This window comes from Taudactylus pleione, unplaced genomic scaffold, assembly GCF_031769625.1.
Source record: "Taudactylus pleione unplaced genomic scaffold, aTauple2 ptg000537l, whole genome shotgun sequence".
NCBI classification, from domain to species: Eukaryota; Metazoa; Chordata; class Amphibia; order Anura; family Myobatrachidae; genus Taudactylus; species Taudactylus pleione.
Window position 1 is genome coordinate 7,597,715 of NW_028284939.1, and position 23,308 is coordinate 7,621,022.

The window sequence follows — 23,308 nt, forward strand, 5'->3', positions numbered from 1 at the left end:
ATAAGTGACAGGCGCCCACGCACTGGGGTAAATAAACGTCCAGCTATACATCCGTGGACCGAGCGTCGCATCCAATCTATTTACAAATTATACACAAACAACAAATAAAAGCCTAGAGCGTAATAACAAGCCTGCTCTAAAGATTCTGCACAGAGAATAGATACTGGGAATATACTTTGTTTTTTTTGTTTTTATTTTTGAAGCTACGATCAATCACAAACCTCCATGGCCAAAATCATAAATAAAATGAAACCTCTTAAGCTGGGTACACACTAGGACGACGGATCGGCCCGTCGCCCTATCTGACGATTGGTAAGTGCATACACACTTACCGACTGTCGGCCCGATGCATCGTGATTGACATCACAGCTGGGCGGGCATGTACATGTGCCCTCCAGTGGTGAGGTCAGTCACCCCTGCGGCAAGCGCCCGTACACACAGCATGATGCACCAATACGTCTGCAGATATATAATGATCTCTGCGCTACATGGGGCTTTCTCCGGTGATGTCACGTGGTCACCGGAGAATAACTTCTCAGGGTCACATAATTTAAAGAGACAATCCTCTCTGAAATGAGTGTACCCTTGACTCTATGGTTGCCAGGATGAGGAGATAGGGAAGAGAGCATTAGAAGTGCCCTATTTTCTGTATTTTTAAATGTTCTGCAATGTTTGTCCTGAAATACCATCACAGCCTCCTCTGAGGATGTCCGCAAGTCTCGCCAACCTCAGGTCTGAACGACATCAACTTTAGGAAGAGGACTTTGGCAAGTTCTCTCCCATTTGAACTCCTAGGCCCGTATTCAATTTCAGCCGAGCCGCGATACATTTCCGCCTCCCGGACTTTTCGCTTACATCGCGTGTTTTGCAGGCGGTAAAGTATCGTGCGCGCGCCCGCATATCCCCTTATTCAATTTGAAAGTAGGCAAAAACGGGACCCAGCAAAACTTAAACAAGCGGAAAGTACTGTCAGATTTGGGGAAATCAGCCTGACACCCCCCAAACGATGCTCTGACATGGGGGTTAGCTATGGTTACCCCCAATTTGGCTTGCTGAAGGTATTTGGTATATTTAAACGGGCTCAATAGCTGCTAAATAGCGTTTTTGTATAAGTGGTGCAGACTAATATTCAGGAGGTTATTTTTGCTGAAAATAACTTATCTTACTTGAAAATGGGGGGGGGTCAGCATATTTTAAAGTTGCTAAAGTTAAGTTTAAAAAATCGTAAAAAATCCACCTGCAATGAAAACAAAAAACACATGAGGCATACCCCCCCCAGTTTTTATCTTTGTCCCTCAACATATTTTTTTTTGCCCCCAAATTCAATGTGATTTTTTTGGGGTGTTAAGTGTTTTTTAATTTTTTTTTTTACACAGTTTACCTTTGGGGGACTGTCTGAAGGCTGCACGGGGGTTCCCGCAACGTTACACCCCAAAACCCCGATTGTGCACTTTTTTCCGCCTGCTATTCATAGGTAAAACTTTTTCCCCTATTACATTGCATTTACTTTCTGCCTAGGCGGAAAGTCATCCAAATTGAATACGGGTTAAAAACAAAACAGGCAAAAATGACGTCACCTGCGAAAAAGTTTCTCCAAAAACACGCGAAAACGGCTTTTCGCTCCAAATTGAATACGGGCCTAAGTATTGGGGTGCTGCAGTCTGATTGCAGACGAATTACACAGATGTAGTTTAACAGGACACCTCCACATTAAAAGGTTTTTTTTTTTAATTTAAGAGTTCTATACTCAAAACAGACCATAGTGAGAAGCTATTCTGCAAGTCTAACACCTATCGTCACAAAAGCTAAGGTAATATGTATCCTCAGCTACAGAGTGTGCCTAGCAAATGGTTAAAGATGGGAATTAGATGCTTGGACTATTTTGCACATAACTCCCTAGATATAACCAAAACAAAGAAAAACAGTCCATGGAAGTAAATAGTTATCAGCGACTGTCATGGCATATTGTTATTTTGTAGCTGTGTGACATGATACCATACCTTCTGTGGGAGGATGCTCTGACACTGCCGGATGACTGCCACCTTCAGGAGAGGACGTGCCACTGCCATCAACCTCCTGCGTTCTTACAGCAGCTTTATTCTTCTGAGAGAACAAAAAAACACAATATACACTTAGCATAAGATGGGCTATAAAGAGAACCAGTCACAAGGTACTACATTAGCTGTTTGCCTGTGACACGGTGCCTTATGCAGTAAGTACCTTCTCTCTTTTAACTTATCCCTCTCTCCTTCCCCTCCTAAGGCTACCATTACTAAGCGTAACATTGAGGCTATTGACACTGGGCCTGATTCAGAGCCGGACGCTCTGACCAGAGCGCTCGCTCTGAATCAGGGCCCTCCTACCTAAAAATGGAGCGGCCTCTTGGACGCTCGCATAGCTGTGGGTGACCACCCACAGCTGATGCGAGCGTCCATGAAGATGGTCGCGATGGTCAAGACCATTGGGCTTGCGACGAGACCCTGCGGTAGGGTCTCGCTGCCGCAAGCCCTGGAGTGATTTTGGCTCTCTCAGAGCCAAAATCACTCCCACTGACATCACTAGTGATGTCAGTGGGGCCGGCCCCAGACGGTAGGCGTTCCCATGGGAACGCCTCCGTCTGGCAGCCACGCCCCCGGTACGCCCACCAAAGGGGGCGTGCTGTCTGTCACCATCGACAGCACGCCCCCTTTGGTGCGAGACCCATAACGACAGCTTGGCCGTCGTTATTCGGGTCTCACGCGAGCTCCCTCCGTCGTGCGCATGCGCATTAGGGCACCATCGACCCGCTTGCGAGCGCTCGCGATTCTGAATCAGGCTCACTGTTGCTTTTTCCTCTCTGCTGGACTCACTTCTTTCACCTATCCCTTCTCTCTCTTGTCCTGAACAAGCCACTACCTTGTACAATGCCTCCCTTACTTCTGCTCTTGACTCTGTTGCTCCGGCAATAAACTACTCACCCTCGCAGATCCACATCACAACCCTGGCATTCCAAATGCACCAGATACCTGCTGAAGTGTTCAAGAATTGCTGAGCGCCAGTGGAGGAAATCGCACTCTATGGCAGACTTCCTCCATTTTAAATTTATTCTCTCATCTTATAGTGCTGCCCAGGTCCCTCTCCAAACAATCATATTTCAAGAACCTCATCTGCTCCCAGTCCGCAAACCCCCGGCGTCTCTTTGCCACTTTCAACTCCCTCCTCTGCCCTTGTCCTCCTCGCTCTCTGCCCTTGACTTTGCCACCTACTTTACATCTAAAATTGACTCCATACGTGAGGACATCTTATCCCATCAGACCCTCAGCACTCCTGTCCCTCCCTTCCCTGACCACCCCTCCCCTTCTGTCTCACCAACTCTGACATCCTTCTCCCCTGTTTCTGGAGAGGAAGTCATGGCCCTCATCCGGTCCTCCCCTCCTTCCACCTCCCCCCTTGACCCTATCCCTTCAAGTCTCTGTTACCTGTCTCCCTCTGCCTGTTCCCATCTTGCCCACCTCCTCAATCTCTCCCTATCATCTGGCACTGTCCCTTCTGCATTCAAACATGCCCTTGTCTCCCCCATTCTTAAAAAACCTACCCTGGATCCTAACATACTCTCCAACTACTGACCCATCTCTCTCCTCCCTTTTGCTTCCAAACTCCTTGAGCGTATTGTTTACAACCACCTCACCACCTTTCTTTCTTCCCACTCCCTCCTTGACTCATTTCAATCTGGCTTCCGTTCTCTCCACTCCACTGAAACTGCCCTCATGAAAGTCAGCAATGACCTCCTTGCTGCCAAATCCAAGGGCCACTACTCTCTGCTCATTCTCCTTGACCTCTCTGCTGCATTTGACACTGTAGACCACCCTATCCTCCTGCAAATCCTTCACTCTCTTGGTTTCCATGGCATTGCCCTCTCCTGGCTGTCCTCCTACCTCTCTGATCGTTCCTTCTCTGTCTCCTCTCGGGACTCCTCTTCCCTCCCACTTCCACTAACAGTAGGAGTTCCCCAAGGTTCTGTTCTTGGACCTCTCCTTTTCTCCCTATATACGTCCTCTCTAGGTGAACTTATTAACTCTTTTGACCTCCAATATCATCTCTATGCTGATGATACTCAAATTTACCTTTCCACCCCTGACCTTTCCCCCTTGCTTCTTACCAGTATCTCCAACTGTCTCTCTGCTATCTCTTCATGGATGTCCCAGCGCTTTCGTAAACTTAACATGTCTAAGACTGAGCTGATCATCTGCCCACCCTCTTCCATTACCTCACTTCCCACAATTTCTTTATCTATTGACGGCACAACTATCTCCTCTATCCCCAAAGTGCGATGTCTTGGAGCTATTCTTGACTCCTCCCTCTCCTTTAAACCACACATTCAGCACCTCTCGCAGTCCTGCCGCTTCCACCTCAAAAGTATTTCCAGGATTAGACTTTTCCTCACCCAGGATGCCACTAAAACACTCATCCACTCACTAGTCATCTCCAGATTGGACTACTGTAACCTTCTCCTAGCTGGCCTCCCAGTCTCCCACCTCTCTCCACTACAAACGGTCCTCAATGCTGCTGCTCTGCTCATCTTCCTCTCCAGACGTTCTACATGTGCTTCCCCTCTCCTTCAAGCCCTACACTGGCTCCCCTTCCCCTTCAGATGCCAATTCAAGGTTCTTACACTCGCCTACAAAGCCCTCACTAAATCCTCCCCCACATACATTTCTGACCTTCTCTCCCTTCACACTCCCGCCCGTCCACCTCGCTCAACAAATGCATGCCGCCTCTCCTGCCAACTGATTACTTCCTCCCACTCCCGCCTCCAAGATTTTGCCCGTGCTGCTCCCTACCTTTGGAACTCTCTCCCTCTCCCTATCAGACTCTCCACCTCACTGCATATCTTCAAACGGGCTCTCAAGACCCACTACTTCATCATGGCCTTCCAGCTCTCATCCTAACCCACCTCATGCTCTTTCCTCCCCATCAACCCCTTCTGTGTCACACCTGTCTGTCTGCCCCTCCCCTTCTGTGTCACGCCTGTCTGTCTGCCCTCCCCTTCTGTGTCACACCTGTCTGTCTGCCCCTCCCCTTAGAATGTAAGCTCTCATTAGCAGGGACCTCTTCCCTCATGTGCTTCTCTTTACATTTTCTTCTACTCCTTACTCCCCATAGGGCACCCAACACGTGACTGCCAACTCCCGGCAGCTTATTGTGAGTGCTTTAATCGCTATTGCAGCAATGTATATAATGTCCTTCACTGTACTGTAACTTACTTATTTGTTTTTTGTTGTTTATTTTGTTCACTTATTAGTTCTATGTACTATGTAAGGCGCTGCGGAACACTTGTAGCGCCATATAAATAAAGGATAATAATAATAATAAAAGTACAACTGTAAGCAAAACACCTAAGCAAACAAAGAGAAATCTTCCATTTCCCCCCATTTGCCTAAACCAGTTTTCACCATAAAATTGTAACAAGCTGTGGAGCCAAATCTAAACATTAGACCAGAGTTTCCCAAACTCCGCCACTGCAGTCTAGGTTTTAAGGATATCCATGCTTGAGTCCAACTGGGTAAATCAAATTGACTGAGGTACTAATAAAGGCCAGTGTGCTCAAGCTTGGATACCCTTAAAAACAGGACTTCTGGTTGGTTTTAAGGACAGAATTTGGGCACCGCTGGTCTATATACACCAAAGTGTGCGTCAAAAGTATCCCAAACAACCAGCCCATCCGTTCTAAACACCCTACACCACTGCTTCCTATGTCTGCTGAAGGAGAGTGTTTGAATGGCATCTTAAAAGCAGTCAGGCGCTTTACATTTAGACATTAATAATATTTAACAATAAAGGTGCAATTGTCTATTTTCAAGTGTACCTAGCGGTAACCTGGACTGTAATGGAGGAGTTTGGGAAACTCTGCAATAGATGAAAGGAGAGAAAAAAAATGTAAGAAAAAGTGTGTGTACATTGTTATTGCGTCTATCTCAGAACAACATAATCTGCTTTATGGTCTGTTTTCAAGTCTACCGTTAGCAAAGAACTATGGTGCCAATATTTATAAGCACAGCTCCATCTGCTGGTAAAATTCTGAATTACACTTTCCGCATTACCATGAAATGATTCTCACAAACATGGCAGTGTGAACGCGAATGACTTCATTAAAAGGCAATGACGAAACAACTGTGAATAAACATTTATTCTCCGGGTGTGTTTACCTAGCACTAGTATACATGTACACTGAAACATTTATATCATGAGCAGGTAAAATAAACTACGGCAACACAACTGACCGCAGAGACTAAATAAATGCAGTGAAACAATAACCGCGCTATATAATTGCCTAGTGTGTATGCACTGTGCGCGCAACGACATCTGGGTTGTTCCGTCGGCCGTGCATGCACGGCAGTTGGAGTGTCCTAGCTGCCAACGCCAGGTCGTACACCAGATATATATATATATATGTATATATATATATATATATATATATATACACACACACACCGCCCTCCCGTTATATATATTGTGCAGACACATCTGCCGTCTCTGGGTACACACATCGTCTAGTGTGTACCCAGCTTTACCCCAACTCTCTCCCCTAGTGCCTAACGCTAAGCCTCCTGCAGACTAACCCTAACCATCACCCTAGTGCCTAACCCTAACCCTCCCATAGCCTAACCCCAACACTCCCCCTAGTGCCTAACCCTAATGACGGCATTCGGTAGAAGGTCGACATTGCACGTGTTGACTTTGTGAACAGGACGACATTGCGTTCACATTTTGAATGTCGACATAGGGACTGCATCCCATGAAAAAACAGCCCCACAGAATAATGCAGCCATCACATACGTCACAGGTTTTTTTTTGGAGGTGTGGGCAGGGTTAGATTTGTGACATACTGCTTTGACCTCTGACCTAAAAGCTCTATACTGGCGTCACCTGACACAAAAACAATTTCCATATTGTGACTGGGTCCTTCATTTTGTTTTATTTGCAAACTCTGTATGCGTTTTAATATAGTTCACTTAAAAGTAATGAGTTAGATTTGTACCACCATACAGGCCAGTGTTATACAGAGCTCTTTATATGAGTGACTGCTGGACCTTTACTCTAGTCTCCGCTATGGAACCCTGTAGCTCCCTCAGAGAGATAGAGAAGCCACTGAGGTGCCAGCTATCAAGTTTATTTTGAAGAATTTTGAGGGACAACGTTTTCCAGGCAGCGTCCGGGCGGTTTGCAGCAGCAAAACGTTTGGCTGCTTTTTTTGTACCATTTCCTACTTTATGCATTTATATTATTTGATATCAAAAACTTACTTGAATGCTCCTTAGTTGTCATTGCAACTACTGTCCTCCATATTTACATACCTGAACAGCGACTCCTTAAAATGTGGAGGGGTTTATCCAGAACACGCAGCAGTTATTCTAACAATTCACTATTGGGGCCAACTGTAAGGCAGCTGCGTACTCTGAATTGTTCTTCACCAGACTTCGGGCCGTATTCAATTTGGAGCGAAAAGCCGTTTTGACATTATTTTTGCCGGTTTCACTCATCCCCGTATTCAACTTTAGTGTCTTTTAGTGCGAAAACGCAATGCAATGGGCGATAAAGTTTCGCCTATGAATACCTGGCGGTTTTGGGGTGCAGAGGTACGAAAACCACTTTGTACACCCCCCTTGACGCTGTGTCAAAAAACACTAAAAAAAACCCCACAAAGGACACCCCAAAAAAGCACTTTGAAAAAGTGGGCGATAAATTTCAAAGTGGGGGTACATCTTCAAAAACTAGCGAAATAGCCTTTGGGGGGGTCTGCAAGTATGGGGGAGGTTTTTTTTTATTGCTGCTGCTTGCTGAAGGTGCTTTTTAATGCTTCACTTTAGCGATTGTTACATATGCTTGCACCCATGTACCCCAAATTTGATGGGAATAATGATTTTGGCCAAAAAAAGTTGCTAAATGCTCTTCTTCACTACTGTCCCAAAGACGCTAAATAGCACCTATTGAGACCATTCAAAGACCTCAAATACCTTTTGCAGGGCTATTCGGGGGTACCCAGAGTGAACCCCCATGTCAGAGCATCTTTAGGGGGGTGTCAGGCTGATTTCCCCAAAAACAACAGGAATTTTCGCCGTTTTCGTTTTTGGCAATTTGGAATTGAATACGGGGATACGCGGGGACGTGCGCGATAAGGTTTCGACGGGAAAACCTCAGATGACGGTGAAAAGTCCAGCAACGGACTTTTTGCTCCAAATTGAATATGGCCCTTAGAGCTTCCACAACACCGCGACTGTATGCTTATGCAGACTTCGTATTTCAGCTTTTTATAAGTCTTAAATTGAATGATAGAACGATATATCGTTCAATTTATCTGCTATGGAAAGGCCCTGAACGATGAGAGATGCGCACTCCAGCGGCCGATTAATTGAATCTTTCATCTCTCCAACATGTTTTCAATTATCGCATATCGCTGCCAGATATTAGAAATATCTGCCAGTTTATATGCGGTAAACAACGAACGATATTAGCACCAGCTACAGAGAAAAAAAATCCACTCCCTGAATGATGTCATGCGATATCGTTCATAGTTTGCCAAAATCTGTCATGTACATGACAGATATCGTTCAGCCCAGCCACCGGAATTTTCAAGGGATATCTTTTGTCTTTCAAAGCTCAGAAAAACATCTGATAATGGATAGGCCCCATTACAATGTTTTTGTAACAGAAAATATCACACTATAAAAAATATATATATTTTCCACCTTAGTGCACTGAAAGAAATCTAACACAAATACCAATATATCAGTGTAGGATTTATTATTCGGTTAAACAAGAGAATTGGCAAGGGGTAGTAGTGGTTCCATGGAGTCCGCACTCTGGGCCTGATTCAGACCCACTCGCAAGCGGCTGTCCGCTCGCAAGTGGGTCAATGTTGTGCACTGCGCATGCGCACGACGGCGGGAGCTCCGTCGTGCGCATGCGCCAGACGCGACGAGCGAAGGACTTTCCTTTGCTCGTTGTGTCTGATCAAAGGGGGCGTGCTGTCGATGTTGATTGACAGCACGCCCCCTTTGGTGGGCGTGCCGGGGGCATGCCTCACTGACGGGGGCGTTCCCAAGGGAGCACCTACCGTCAGAAGCCGGCCCACTGACATCACTGGTGATGTCAGTGGGAGTGATTTTGGCTCTGATAGAGCCAAAATCACTCCGGGCCTTGCGGTTGAAAAACTCAACCGCAGTCTCCGGCTCGCAGTGGCGATGGTCGCGATGGTCAAGACCATCACGGCCATCAAACTGCACGCTCGTATAGGCTGCGGGTGGTGACCCACAGCTATACGAGCGTCCAGGAGGACGCTCCAGAATTATGGAGGGCGGCCCTCATTCAGAGCGTGCGCTCTGCTCAGAGCGTACGGCTCTGAATGAGGGCCTCTGTTTCCGCTCTCAGGAACCGCTGATGCCTCAGGACTTCCCCAGTTCAGCACTGCAGGGTTTGGGATATTGTAAAAACATCCAGAAAGCGTTGGAATACATTGTGTACGGGACCGCTATGCAGGAAATGAAGGCCGGCAATATCGCCTGCTCTCTGGGCTGGTTTTTCTGATAAAATCCCGGCACACACAGTCACTATGGCCTGTATCTCCTCAAACCAAGTCCTGACCACAGCTGTCGGTATGATTGTGGTCGTTCTGCAGGGGTGTGGTAGTTGCCGGTGGTGTAGGTTTAGGGCAACCCAGGTGGACTTAGGGTTAGGCATCCCCGAGGGAAGGGTTAGGCTAGGGGAAGGGGGGGGGTTAGGCACCCCTGGGGGGAGGTTAGGGTTAAGCACCCCCCTGGATGGGTTAGGTTTAGGCACCTCTGGGGGAAGATTAGGATGAGGCACCCCTAAGGGAGGGTTAGGGTTAGGAGGGGGGGGGGAGTGGAGGGCTCGGTTACTTACGTGCCTCTGTCAGGATTTCCTCACTTCGGGCAGTCGCTGTCAGGATTTGAACCGGTGGCTAAACAGTCGCTGGCATTTCAATCCCATCCCATATAGACAATGGGTTTTGTCCATCCACCATAGAGCAGTTGGCAAAACTGAAGCCGGTTGTAATCAAACCTCCCGAAACACTGACGGCAAACTCCCCACTTCTGACGGACAGAGCTTCAGTGGTTTTAATTAGGTCAGAGGAGAAAGCACTGGCCTTCGTGGGTACATACCTGAACGACTTTCAATGATTGGTCACTCAATTTCCCTTGAGCCCAGAAGAAACGATAGATATTGAGCGTGCACACCTGTACAGTCTCTCATACAACCGAATGATCTATGGAATCGTTTGATCGTATAGGATTTATCATTGCTTTCGTACACAGGGCCTGATTCAGACCCACTCGCGAGTGCTATGCGCTCGCAAGCGGGTCGATGGTGGCCAAGTGCGCATGCACATGACGACGCCGGCTTCATCTTGCGCATGCGCGAGACCCGGATAGCGATGGGCAAACCGTCGCGCCGGGTCTCGTACCAAAGGGGGCGTGCTGTCGATGTTGAGTGAGAGCATGCCCCCTTTGGTGGGCGGGCCGGGGGCGTGGCTGCCCAGACGGAGGCGTTCCCATGGGAACGCCTACCATCTGGGGCAGGCCCCACTGACATCACAAGTGATGTCAGTGGGAGAGCTTTCGGCTCTGTTAGAGCCGAAAGCTCTCTGGGTCTCGCGGCAACGAGACCCTACCACGAGGGTCTCGTCGCAAGCCCGATGGTCTTGACCATCGCGACCATCTTCCTGGCCGCCCGCTATAGCTGTGGGTGGTCACTCACAGCTATGCGGGCAGCCAGGAGGCCGCTCTAAAAAACAAGAAGGCCGGCCCTAATTCAGAGCGAGTGCTCTGTCAGAGCGTCCGGCTCTGAATCAGGGCCACAGTACAATGATTATATGGCAACATATGACGTAAAAATTGGCCTAATTGAACAGACATATCGTATGGTTGGCTGTACACAATAAATGATAGCCACCAAGTCGCATACAATATCATCTGATTGACCGTGCAGCACTGCCAATCAGAAGATCTCGTATGCAACCCTCGAAAGCGCGCAATTGTGTGTACACATTATACGATGTAGATTTGTCGTTCCAGTATGGCAAATTGTCCAGATATCGTTCTAGTGTGTACCCATCCTAAGGGCTCTATGTACTAAGCCGTGGAATAGAGATAAAGTACAAACCAATCAGCTCCTGTCATTTTTCAAACACAGACTGTAACATGACAGTTAGGAGCGGATTGGTTGGTATAGATATAGTCCGACGGGTGATGTCGCCGCACGAGAGCGCACATAGTCAGCGACATAGCGGGTACTCACTGCCCGATGTGCACAATATGTTGTCAGATCTGCCGGATCGAACGACAGATCGTCTAGTGTGTACCCGGCGTAAGGCTTAGTACATTGACCCCTAAAACCAATATGCGGAATATTGTCTACGTGTCTCAGGAACCCACAGTTCAGCTTCTGATTGGAACCATCTATGCTACACCCAAAGTACAGGAGAGGACCAGCCTGACCCTGGCTGATATCAAGCACAGCAAGGCCAATCTGAAAGCTATGGAGTCTGTCTAATTCACATAATATTAAAATAATTAAAGTGCCTAGCTGCGCAAACGCTGCTATTAGAGGGAATTGCCTGTGTTATCTATTACCAGATTTTCCCTTTTCTAGTGTTTTCACAATATGTGTTTGAGATTTGTGAAGATTTTGACGCACACAGTTCACCCCTGGAGAATCACAGTGGATGTGGTGCCTTACGTTTCCTAGACCATACATAGCGTTCCCGCTAGGCTGTTTTAGCGGGGCGCGGCACCCTGCCCTCCTTCTGGAGTGCAAAAAGCGCCCTGCCCTCACAGCCTGCGGGTGCCGTCTTCACCCGCGAGTCGCAGTGACCCGGTCACCGCCAGAGAATAGACATTCAACACAAACTTAAGCTGGGTACGCACTATAGGATATATCGTATGATATATGGTTGCGGCGCGGATCAGAACAATATATATCATATGGATTGTGCAGTGCGAACGACGGTCGTTCACCGCATCGTCCCATCTCCTGTTCTGCACAGCAGATGGGACATTACAAAGAAGACTCTGTGCTGTTACATGCACCATGTAATGACACATCGCGCCATCGTACACTGGATTGTGTAGTGCGTACAGTGCATGCGATGTATCATTACATGGAGTCATTCCATCGCTGGGTACACACATCATATAATGTCTACTCAGCTTTAGCTATCAACAATATCCTTTTATTTATAATGCCAAATACACTTTCAACCGTTAAAAATATTGAAACTAAATGTGGGACAATTAAAGTATTAACAGTCTCAATACTAGTCCTCTACAACGTCTGCGTTTTGCGAGATTTACTTATAGACGCTTATATTTGGGTCTCTCTCTCTCCCTCTCGTTTCTAAATGGAGAGTTAGGGCCTGATTCAGAGGCGCACGGTATTTGCGTGTGCTCGCTCTGAATCAGGGCGTCCTTTTTTTTAAAGAAAATTCTGGCCTCCAGGCCGCTCGCACAGCTGTGGTTGACCACCCACAGCTTGGGCGAGCAGCCTTGCGATGGTCCCGACCATCGGCATTGCGAGGAGACCCTTGTGGTAGGGACTCAGCACTTGCAATGCCAAGTGGACTTCACAAATGATGTCAGTAGGGCCGCCCACAAACGGCAGGTGTTCCTACAGGAACGCCTCCGTTTGTACAGCCACCCCCCCCCCCCCGCCCGCCTACAAAAAGTGGCGAGCTGTCGATCAACATCGACAGCTGACCCGTTCTGTTGCGAACCCCAGAGCGAGTGATTTCTCGCTCGCTACGGGGCTTTCGTGCGCATTGGCCCACCATCGACCCGCTTGCGAACGCAATGCGCTCGCGAGCGGGTCTGAATCAGGCCCTTAATCCACAGCGGTACTCAGTATTAGAAATGAACCAGGATATGACCTTTTAAATGATGATTCAATATCTTTACAACATTTTCATAAGGGTTATGCAGAAATTGAAACATCAGTTAAAAAGGTTATCTTATCCTGACTCGTTTCTAATCCGGAGTGCCGCTGCACAGTAATCTTATCAGGGACGTGCAGTCAGGGTAGGTCACACTCCTGAGATTTGATATAAAAATGATTAAAATAATACAAAGATGATATTTATAACTTATAAAATTTTCTTTGTTTATTGTAATCATTAACACTCACCAGCTTTGAGGAGCTCCCTGGAGCTGCAGGGAGAAGAGAGATGAGGCAGCAACAGCACAGCCTCACTTTTGTATAGTCAGACACTGTTTTGGAGAGCTGGGGGCGGGGCCACACCACGTGCAGTAAGCTGCACAGAAAGTGAGCTAATAGAGGCATGCCTCTGAGTATGGGGGGGCATGCCTTGAGCACTGATGGACATCTTGGGTGTGTCATGTGACCAGGAAGTGCACTGCAGTGTTTTGAGATCGGGGCTCACTCAGACTCAGCACTAGCAAGAGAAGACATAGTGATGCAGGTAGGAGACTCAATGGGCACTGAAGCTTAGTGTAGTGAGAGGAGAGTTACAGTGAGTAGGGGGTGAGACAGGCTCCCAGCACTCAGATCTATTTCCATGTGTGTCTCCCCAGCCATTGACATCACCTTATATAGTATGCAATGAGAGTAGGCATCGGGGAACAGCTACCACATTGTACAGCGAGTGTCAGAGTATATCTTATAAATATAGGTATATATACACACACACATTCAGGAAAAGCATTGTATGTAACAAGGACCAGATGTGAAACGTTAGACTCACCATCCTCTCCTTATGTGGAACAGCATAGACTGGATGGTTTGATAATCGCTCATCTTTCCTCTCAGACAGTTGCTTTGTGTGTTCTCTCTCAATGTCCGACATCTGCTCTTCTGTGTCATCATCCTCAAACTCGAAAGACGTGACAGGGGAGCTCACGTTTCTCCGTCTCGCGTAGGCTGCCCAGTTCTTTCTGAAATCAAATTCAACTATTACTTTACACTAATATGAAATGAGACAGCCAGGCATGGGCACATTCACCAGCCAAGGTATTCCTATAGCAGCTCCTACAAGGCTCAGAGGACAGTAGTCAAACTATGGAGTGCTGCTTTTCATTTCAATGTGGATTGGACATGCGATAACCTAGTGCACAGGTTCTCAAACTCGGTCCTCGGGACCCCAAACAGTGCATGTTTTCCAGGTCTCCTCACAGAATCACAAGTTAAATAATTAGCTTCACCTGTGGATCTTTTAAAATGTGTCAGTGAGTAATGAATACACCTGTGCACCTGCTGGGTGACCTGAATAACGTGACTCGTGTGGGGGTCCTGAGGACAGAGGACCTCATTCAGAGTAGGTCGTTGCGGACGCACGGTCGTATGCCACCGATGTTCGCTAAACTGCGCATGCGTAAAGTTCGCAATGTGCGTGCGCAAACTAGCTCTTACGATCAGAAATTTCTCTCTCCTTGAACACAGCCAGGTCGTTAGTTTGTGGGTGGTAACAGGGGAAGGTGCTTGAAAACGGGGGAGTGGAGATCCGAACGCAGGCGTGCTTAATTATGCGAACGGCGTTCAATGGGAGTGCATAATTAACAAAGTAGTGTCATGGCACATGTGACATGGGAGATTTTTTACACTGACTTGATCGTAGTGCTTAAGAGAGGGTATGGTCAACCTTTAGCTCTACGACCAGCTCCAATGGTTCCCGATGCTCGCGATTAATCCTTATATCCCAGGAGATGACGTGTGTTGTGATCGAGAAGGGGGCGTTATTTAGTCTTACGGACGCTTCTTACCCTCGGTCGTTCAGCGAATGATCTCATCTTAGGACCGCAACTTGTGATCGCTTAATTTGCATATCCGGCCCCTTTCCCCTACAACCGTGCGGCCGCAACGACCGACTCTGAATGAGGTCCAGTGTGTGAGAACCACTGACCTGATTCGCATGCACTGCGATGTGAGACGCAGTAGAGCATTTATTTTAGCACGCGTCTATGTTGCACTGCTCATGCGTCCAAAGAGAGCGTGCACACACCTGGACTTGCAACTGAGGTGGTCTCGGAAATGTGATGTAAAGGTCGTTGGCGTTGCTGGGAAGTGACAGGGCGGTGTCTTAGCGCACGCACGGTCCGTCTTATTGAAGTACCGCCGGCGTGTTGGGGAAAGTGGTTGTGTACCGTAAGGCTCTTCCGCTCATATAGGAGGCCATACTCAGACAGATAATGCGCACACGACATAAAGCTGGTGCACGTTCCAATGGTATTTCAGAGCCTATGGATGCGGTGAGTGGCCGTCTCAGGCCTTGCACATTTGAGCGCACGGATGTGCACCAGGGAAGGACATTGTAGCTACATTTGCATAAAGTCGCAACCTGGAGACTAAAGAATCAGCCCCAAAGTCCTCACGTATACTGTACCCTGACACGCTCCTCCTCCTTTTATCAGAATGACCCCTGACCTGTAGTGTTTTCAACAAAAAGTTTTTTGTTTTTTTTTAGATCTCCATGAAATTAATTTCACGGAATCCATGTAGGGGACACAACAACTACTCTGAGTATAGAGGGATGGGCCCATGCACTAGACAGCTAACTGGACTAAGCAAAGCCCCAGCCCCTTCTATGCCCTCCTACCTCCAGCCAAGCTCAGATAATGAAACCAAGTAGTGTGTGCAACCAGTATAGGCCAGTGGAAGTACACACAGAGGATGATGTTACTCTAGCCATGCCCTAGCACCTGCTCTGTCTCACCCCTTTGCGATGCATTGGATTGGAAGCAGCACACTCATTGTCCAAATACAAAACACAATGCAATGTGTCCACCACCATACCTTATCTCCCTGCTCTACAGAGCTGAATACTGCCCCGAAGTATGTTACCAGTTATACAAAAAATATAAAACAATAACGTTTGCAAAACAAAGATATGGGATGCAGCCATAATGTCGACACCACAAAGTCAACAGTTATGATGTTGTCATAGATGAAATGTCGGATTGAGCATGTGGACAACTGCAGATTGTCACTATGCGTAATGTCGCCCTTCTGCAGGGACTATGGTCAGGCTGCGAGAGGGGGGAGTTAGGGTTAGCCTCTAGGAGGGGGGGAGGCAAAGGGATAGCCCAGAGGGGAGAAGCTTAGGGATAGCCTAGAGGGGGGGTAAAGGGTAGAGACCCCAAGGGGAAGGGGGGGGGGCAGAGGGATAGCCCCTGGGGGGGGGGGAGGCAGAGGGATAGCCCCTAGGTGGGGGGGGGGGGGGGAGTAAGAGGGGGGAGGGTTTCGGGATACTCGCCATTGGAAACGCAGCAGGATGAGGCGCAGGTCGTCACATGCTTACCAACGGGCCCACCCTGTTCCAGGTAAGTCACCACTAGACCACCAGTACCAACATTCCAATCATGTCAACATTCATCAGTGTTATTAATGTTGGCATTACTACCGTGTTGACATGTCAACAAAATATACCATACATAGGGTAAATAACGTAACAATCTTATTAAGTTTGGGGGAGGCGGTCTAGGTCTTCTCTGCTGATAACATATCTTCCTCCATCATTCTCTATATGAGGAGCAGGGTGACTGGCAGCGGGCAGAAGAGAGGGGGAGAGAACTGCCGCTAATGCTCACGCTCTTCTGCTATCAGCCATCACATTCCTTACAAAGCGACGACCAGAAAAAACAAATGGTGAAATGCGTTACTGAGGGCTTCCTAAAGCAATCACTTACAGAGTCATGTGACGACTGGCTGCACAGAGGTACTATAAAGGTAAAAGTTGTCTGGCGGATAAGAGGAAAGGTTAGAACCACCTCTCAGCCCCTGTAGTGTTCTGCCACGTGACACAAGGTACTCAGGACCTTATTCAGAGTCGGTTGCGAGCGCTGAGCGCTCGCAACCGACTCGATGTTGGTCCACAGGGCATGTGGACGACGGAGACGGCTCCGTCGTGCGCATGCCCCCGCCAACGACGGGTGATCCGTCGTTAGCGGGTTCGAAGCAGATGGAGCGAGCTGTCGATGTTGATTGACAGCTCGCTCCGGTTGCTGGGCGGGCAGGGGGCGTGCCTGCCCAAACTGAGGCGTTCCCGCCGGAACGCTAGCCGTTTGGGGGTGGCCCCACTGACATCACCAGTGATGTCAGGGGGGAGCTTCCTGCTGAAACACAGCAGGAAACTCCCTGGGGCTTAAGGTTGACGAGAACCTACCCCCTAGGGTCTCGTCGTAAACCCCGATGGTCGCAATGGTCTTGACCATCGCGACCATCTCCCTTAGCGGTCGTTAGAGCTGTGGGTGTTAGCGTTCAGGATGCAAGCGGCCGCCCCTGTTCCTGAGCGACCGCTTGCATCCTACGACCGCCTCTGAATGAGGCCCTCAGTGTGTCCGCTGTTATGCTCTTTCCCAATAAAACACTGGTTTTCTATACAAGAGAAGATCTATCCTGCGTTACTACAGAGCCATCATACAAGTGGGCATAGACAGCGGACGGAACCCCACTTACTCTAATCCTAGATCTGCGGCTGTAGCATAGGGTTCAATCCGGTTTGCCTCTTCCATGTGCGTGCTATCATTTTCAGAATAGGATCTTTGGCGCGGCTGAGGTATAGCGACTGTCCGACCTGTCAGAGAGGTCATCAAAATGGCGGCAGCAAGAGCGGATCTAGAGAGGATCGCAAGGATACACAGCTTTAAATAAGCACTCAACAGGACAATACTTATATGTTCAATCTGCAACTTATATGAAGTGGAAAAAACAAAAAATATTATATATATATATATATATATATATATATATACACACATCCACAAGCCTAAACACATAGCAGGGTGCATCTATGACCAGGGGCACAATCAGTCCAATCAACAAGAAGGGTTCATTATAATTAGCTTCAAACCACCAGATTTATTGTAAATAAAACCGTACCTACCTGGGTCTCTCTGGAGAAGGATTGGGGCTACGTGGGGGAGGGGTGCGAGGAACGGCAGACCGGGGAGCTACGGTAGCTGCAGGGATGAGGCCATGTGCTATGTGTTTCTAAACAAGCAACAAAATAAGCAACAAATTGCAACATTAAACATTATTATGTCTATAGGATCATCACGTCGTAAATTACAAAAAAAACTAGTATGTATAAGCCCACAAAAGAATAGTAATACAGACTGATGTTGGATCAGGACATAGTGAAGTGGTATGACATGGTAGAATGAGGACACGTGACATGTCGGGGCACAGGGAGGAGTTGTTACATGGTAGAATGAGGACACGTGACATGTCAGGGCACAGGGAGGAGCTGTTACATGGTAGAATGAGGACACGTGACATGTCAGGGCACAGGGAGGAGCTGTTACATGGTAGTATGAGGACACGTGACATGTCAGGGCACAGGGAGGAGTTACATGGTAGAATGAGGACACGTGACATGTCAGGGCACAGGGAGGAGCTATTACATGGTAGAATGAGGACACGTGACATGTTGGGGCACAGGGAGGAGCTGTTACATGGTAGAATGAGGACACGTGACATGTTGGGGCACAGGGAGGAGTTGTTACATGGTAGAATGAGGACACGTGACATGTCAGGGCACAGGGAGGAGCTGTTACATGGTAGAATGAGGACACGTGACATGTTGGGGCACAGGGAGGAGCTGTTACATGGTAGAATGAGGACACGTAACATGTCAGGGCACAGGGAGGAGTAGTATTAGGAGATAGAATGATGGTGATGATGGGACATGTCAGTATACAAGGCATTATGCAGCAAGATGTGATATTATTGTATGATTAGTGTATATAATCAGTATAGTACACCATGATTAGTGTATATAATCAGTATAGTACACCATGATTAGCAGCTACTCACATACTGGTTGGAGCCTCTCCTTCGGAACGGGAAGGACATGTTGTCTTCTCTCCCAGGCACCGCTCAGCTCCTCTGTTCTATGCTCGGTGTCCCCAACTCTGAAATGCAAAAGAAGCAGCTGCGAATTCTAAACTAATCCCAACCCATCCCCATACCAAGCCGAAACCATTCCCAAACAACCGCAAACCATTACGAAACCAAAGCCATTCCCAAACCACACCGAAACCATTCCCAAACAACTGCAAACCATTACCAAACCAACCAAAGTCATTTCCAACCCATTCTCAATGTGCCCTGATATGTGGAATAGCCTGGTATTTCAGGCTGCTATCCTTGGTAACAACAGAGTATGGAAGGTCCCTTATCAATCGCTGGGATTGCTACAGGATCATAATTTTTGTATTAAGTAACAATAATCATAAAAAAATATATCCATCTAATCAGTCATGGATATTTGTTGCATGTGAAGAAAAAAAAATCATCTCGCAGTCGCCTCTGTCATTCAGCGCAGCGCCATGCACGCACATTTTTTGGTCACCGGCTTGCAATGCTTTGCTTGCCTGCAGGAGTGGAATAAGAGAGTAGGGGGGGCCTGTCTGCAGTTTCATTTCGTCTGTCTGTCTGTCTGGCTCTATCGTGGAGAAGCCTCTGGCACTGTGCCACAGTATATGGCGCATGCGCTGATCTCTGGGAACAACGTGGCGCCCGCGCGATTTTCCAGGTATCGCTCCATGTAGCATATTGGACTGAAATATAGATATTTTTTTTTTTTTTTTTTTTAAAGGGGGGTGTATATTACTGCTCATCCCTACCAGGGTCCAATACTGAAAATATAAATCGGTATTTGCTTTATTATTAAGTAACATCTGACAGTATAAAACTTTGGATTTAGAATTTTATTTTATTGCTATTGTGCCATAGTCTCTTCCCTACCCCCCCCCTATATTTGAAATGATGTTTAATGACTTCTTACAGCCCCTCCCAACATAACTATTGATTATACCTTTATAGATTTTGACATATTGCTTTACTGATTTTTGGTGCCCCCATATAGGTTTATTGACATAGCCCCCCTCCCCATATACCCAATGACTCTGTGTGTGTGTGGTCCCCTCCTCTATAGCGTTGTCCTAGTCTCAGGCACAGGCTATTCTGCTGCTCCCTCCCTTCCTACCTGTCCCAGTCAAGCGGCTCCTGCTGCACCGTCCGCTCTCACCCGCTGCAAGAAGCCGCCCGGAGCACTGAGCAGCGTCGCTGTCTGGGTTACTGTCGCCAGCGGCTTCTGCTGCTTCTTCCGGGAACATCACGTGACCAGCGGCAGCCGCCTCCCATTGGCCAGAGCGCCCGGGGGGGTCTGATGAGTCCCCGTTGTCCCGGCAACTTCGATCGTGGCTTACAGAGAGGGGAGTCTCTATCTCCGTCTCTGGGAGCTCCGCCCCTTAACTGACAGCGCTCCGCTGATTGGGCAGCATCGGCTGAGTGACACCTTTACCCTCCAGTCATTGCTGTCTACTCAGGTTCCCCCATCGTTCTCCAGTAATGAGGATGATGGAGGAGGCTGCTGCGTGTTGCTGATACAGCAGCTCTGTGCCCGGGACAGGAGGCCGCCGCCGCCGCCACAGAGATGACGGCCCTGAGCTGCTCCTAGCGCCCTGAAGAATGCCGACGGCTGCGGGGGGATCTGCCGTCTCACTACGGTGGCCTCCGCGAACCCGCTGAGCCGGCGATCCGGAATTCATCACCACTCCCCCAGCCAGATGTTTCCTCAGCTGCCCAAGGGCTTTCCCATGGGTGCAGCAGAGACCCTGAGGCGAAGCCCCTCTTACCCGCTGCCCCGGCCCAGGGGCCCCGGCGCCCTCCTGCCCTCCATGCTGATGTTCGGGGTGATCGTGGCGTCCGGCGGGCTGCTCCTGATGATAGAGAGGGGCATCCTGGCCGAGGTGAAGACCCCTCCTCCCCTCGGGGACCTGGCGTGGCGCTCGCAGAGCCGGGCAGCGGCAGAAGCAGCGGAGGGGGCGGGGGAGCTGGAGGTGCAGGTCCTGCGGGAGATCAGGAACAGGACCCTGAGCGGCGTGTGCGGCCAGGGGAGCATGCCGCACAGCGTGTGGGAGCTGCCGGGCAGCCAGCGGCGGACCCTGCTCCGGCACATCCTGGTCAGCGACAAGTACCGCTTCCTCTACTGCTACGTGCCCAAGGTGGCCTGCTCCAACTGGAAGCGGGTGCTGAAGGTGCTGGCCGGCCGCCTGCACAGCGTGGACCAGAGCCACAAGATGGACCACAAGAGCGACCTGGTCTTCCTGGCCGACCTCCCGGCCGAGCAGGTCAGGCACCGGCTGCAGCACTACTACAAGTTCCTCTTCGTCCGGGACCCCATGGAGCGGCTGCTGTCTGCCTACAGGAACAAGTTCGGGGAGATCCGGGAGTACCAGGAGAGGTACGGTGTGGAGATCGTCCGGAGGTACCGGGAGAGCCCCGGAATGTCCAAGGGGGACGACGTCACTTTCCCGGAGTTCCTGCGCTACCTGCTGGACGAGGACGCGGAGCGGATGAACGAGCACTGGATGCCCATCTACCACCTCTGCCAGCCCTGCGCCGTGCGCTACGACTTCATAGGGAGCTACGAGAGGCTGCGCCAGGACGCCAGCCATGTACTGCGCAGCATCGGCGCCCCCGGGCACATCCAGTTCCCGGAGAGGCAGGCCTGGTACAAGCCCGTCACCAAAGAGACCGCCAACTACTTCTTGTGCAACACTCCGAAGGGGCTGATCCGAGAGCTCTTACCGAAGTACATCCTGGACTTCTCCCTGTTTGCCTATCCGCTGCCCAACACCACTAGTGAATACTGTAGGCAGTGAAGGGTTAAGGCAACTCATGCGTCAATTCACAACCAGATAAGCTGCAGAAGTTGCCCATAGCAACTAATCCGCTAGCATTTATCTAGTACAGTCTATAAAATGATAGCTAGAAGCTGATTGGTTGCTGTGGAGAACTGCTACACTCTTTAGAACAGTGATGAGCAACAGTCCCGTGGGGCCACATGCAGTCCTCTTGCAGCCCCCCAACTCATTCCTGCTTTATACCCCTTTTTTACACCGAAATTCCTGGTCTGAATCGGAGTTGGAACAGGGTTCCAATCCGGATCAGACCCGGAATTTAGCCGGCGCCGACCCAGGACATTCCCGAGTCGGTGCCGTTCACACCGGAGTTGGGTCTGCATAGACCCGGTGTTGAAGTGGACGCTTGGAGATGACGTAATCTCCAAGCGCCACTGAAGCCGGACCAATCGGCCAGCATGCGGCGCGCTCCAGGTCATCGTGACCCGGAGCACGCCGTTCACACTGCAGGGTTTCACGGGTTACTCCCATGTGAAACCCTGCAAGTTACCCGGGTTGGATTGCGGGTCACTCGACCCAGCGATCCAACCCTCTCCCCTTTTACACCAAAGAGCTACCCGGGTTAACCCTGCAATAACCCAGGTTTTGGCTCCGGTGTAAAAGGGGTATTAGTTGTCATATTTGTCTATTTAAAAGGCCTACTGATATGGCATTACAGACAGGTGTTAATTTATTTTAGTCACTGGGATTAAGAGTAACTTGTGGCCCTTTGGGGTGTTAGTGAGTTGCCTATTGTGGCCCCTGAAGTGTTTTAAATTGCCTATCACTGCTTTAGATGGTTTGTTGCAATCCTAGATCAGATTCAGATGTATTTTCATTTTTATATTTTGTAGCGATATTATGCATAAAAAATATATGTATGGCAGTGTATATTTCAGTAGCGCTTATCACATCCTACTGCAGTATTTATTTTCTTAGTCTGTTAAACTAACATGCATACTTCCTAATCACTTTCCAAATCTATGCAAATAGCCCTATTTATATACGTTGTTTACATAATTCCCAATTTATACTGTTCCGTCAACTGGAATATGCCTTTTGTATTTGCCGGCTTTTTTAACCAAAGATTTTATATTAACTGAAAAAAAGAAGAAAAAAAAAGCATATTTTGCAAACTGAATATATTTTCTATTTTATAGTATTTTCCTATATGAACAGCAGTTAGGCTCTGCCTTTTACCTAGCCTTTGGGGGTTATTCCAGGCAGGTCTGTGCTTGTTATGTTTGAAGTATTACTTTAAATCTTTGTTAACCCATTCAGTGTTAGATTAGACTTCATGATAAAGTATCCTTATTTTAGGCATACCAAGAAGACAAGCTCTTTAAAAAATGTCAAACATTAAACTATGAATTGAATGGACATTACACCCATGTACGTTTTTAAGTGAAAGCATTGCTCTATTTTGTTTGAGTTTTCTGTGTGTTAAGGTGCCCATCCACTAGAAGACAGGCAAAAGACTGCACGATTACGACATTGTAATCGTGCAGTCGCTTGTCTGTGTGTGATGTGCCTATACTGAACGAGCAGTTGTTCAGTGTAGACACAATCAATCATCTGCAAACATGCTGAACCTGACGTTATTGTCCGGTTGACCA

The 23,308-nt window shown here is 48.5% G+C and overlaps 2 protein-coding genes across 4 annotated transcripts in view; one reads left to right on the forward strand and one right to left on the reverse strand.

The window, feature by feature from the left end:
- The window catches only part of CEP89 (centrosomal protein 89), a 163,196-nt gene extending 143,056 nt beyond the window's left edge, over positions 1-20,140 (reverse strand). For all 3 annotated transcript variants that reach the window (XM_088451086.1, XM_088451087.1, XM_088451088.1), the window contains exons 1-6: positions 19,994-20,140; positions 18,820-18,917; positions 17,888-17,994; positions 17,461-17,619; positions 13,754-13,943; positions 2,001-2,103 (exon numbers count right to left, since the gene is read on the reverse strand). In XM_088451086.1, coding sequence (XP_088307212.1) covers positions 2,001-2,103; positions 13,754-13,943; positions 17,461-17,619; positions 17,888-17,994; positions 18,820-18,858 — 598 coding nt within the window. In that variant the 5' untranslated portion in view covers positions 18,859-18,917; positions 19,994-20,140. The remainder of the gene's footprint in view (positions 1-2,000; positions 2,104-13,753; positions 13,944-17,460; positions 17,620-17,887; positions 17,995-18,819; positions 18,918-19,993) is intronic.
- A 209-nt stretch (positions 20,141-20,349) lies between these two features.
- Positions 20,350-23,079, forward strand: LOC148500985 (carbohydrate sulfotransferase 14-like). Its single transcript, XM_088451131.1, has one exon. The coding sequence runs from the start codon at positions 20,577-20,579 to the stop codon at positions 21,672-21,674; it is 1,098 nt and encodes a 365-aa protein (XP_088307257.1). The 5' UTR covers positions 20,350-20,576; the 3' UTR covers positions 21,675-23,079.
- Positions 23,080-23,308: the final 229 nt, after the last annotated feature.

Bases quoted from the DNA above. Each gene is read 5' to 3' on its own strand.
- LOC148500985 (XM_088451131.1), top strand. From the start codon at position 20,577: ATGTTTCCTCAGCTGCCCAAGGGCTTTCCCATGGGTGCAGCAGAGACC.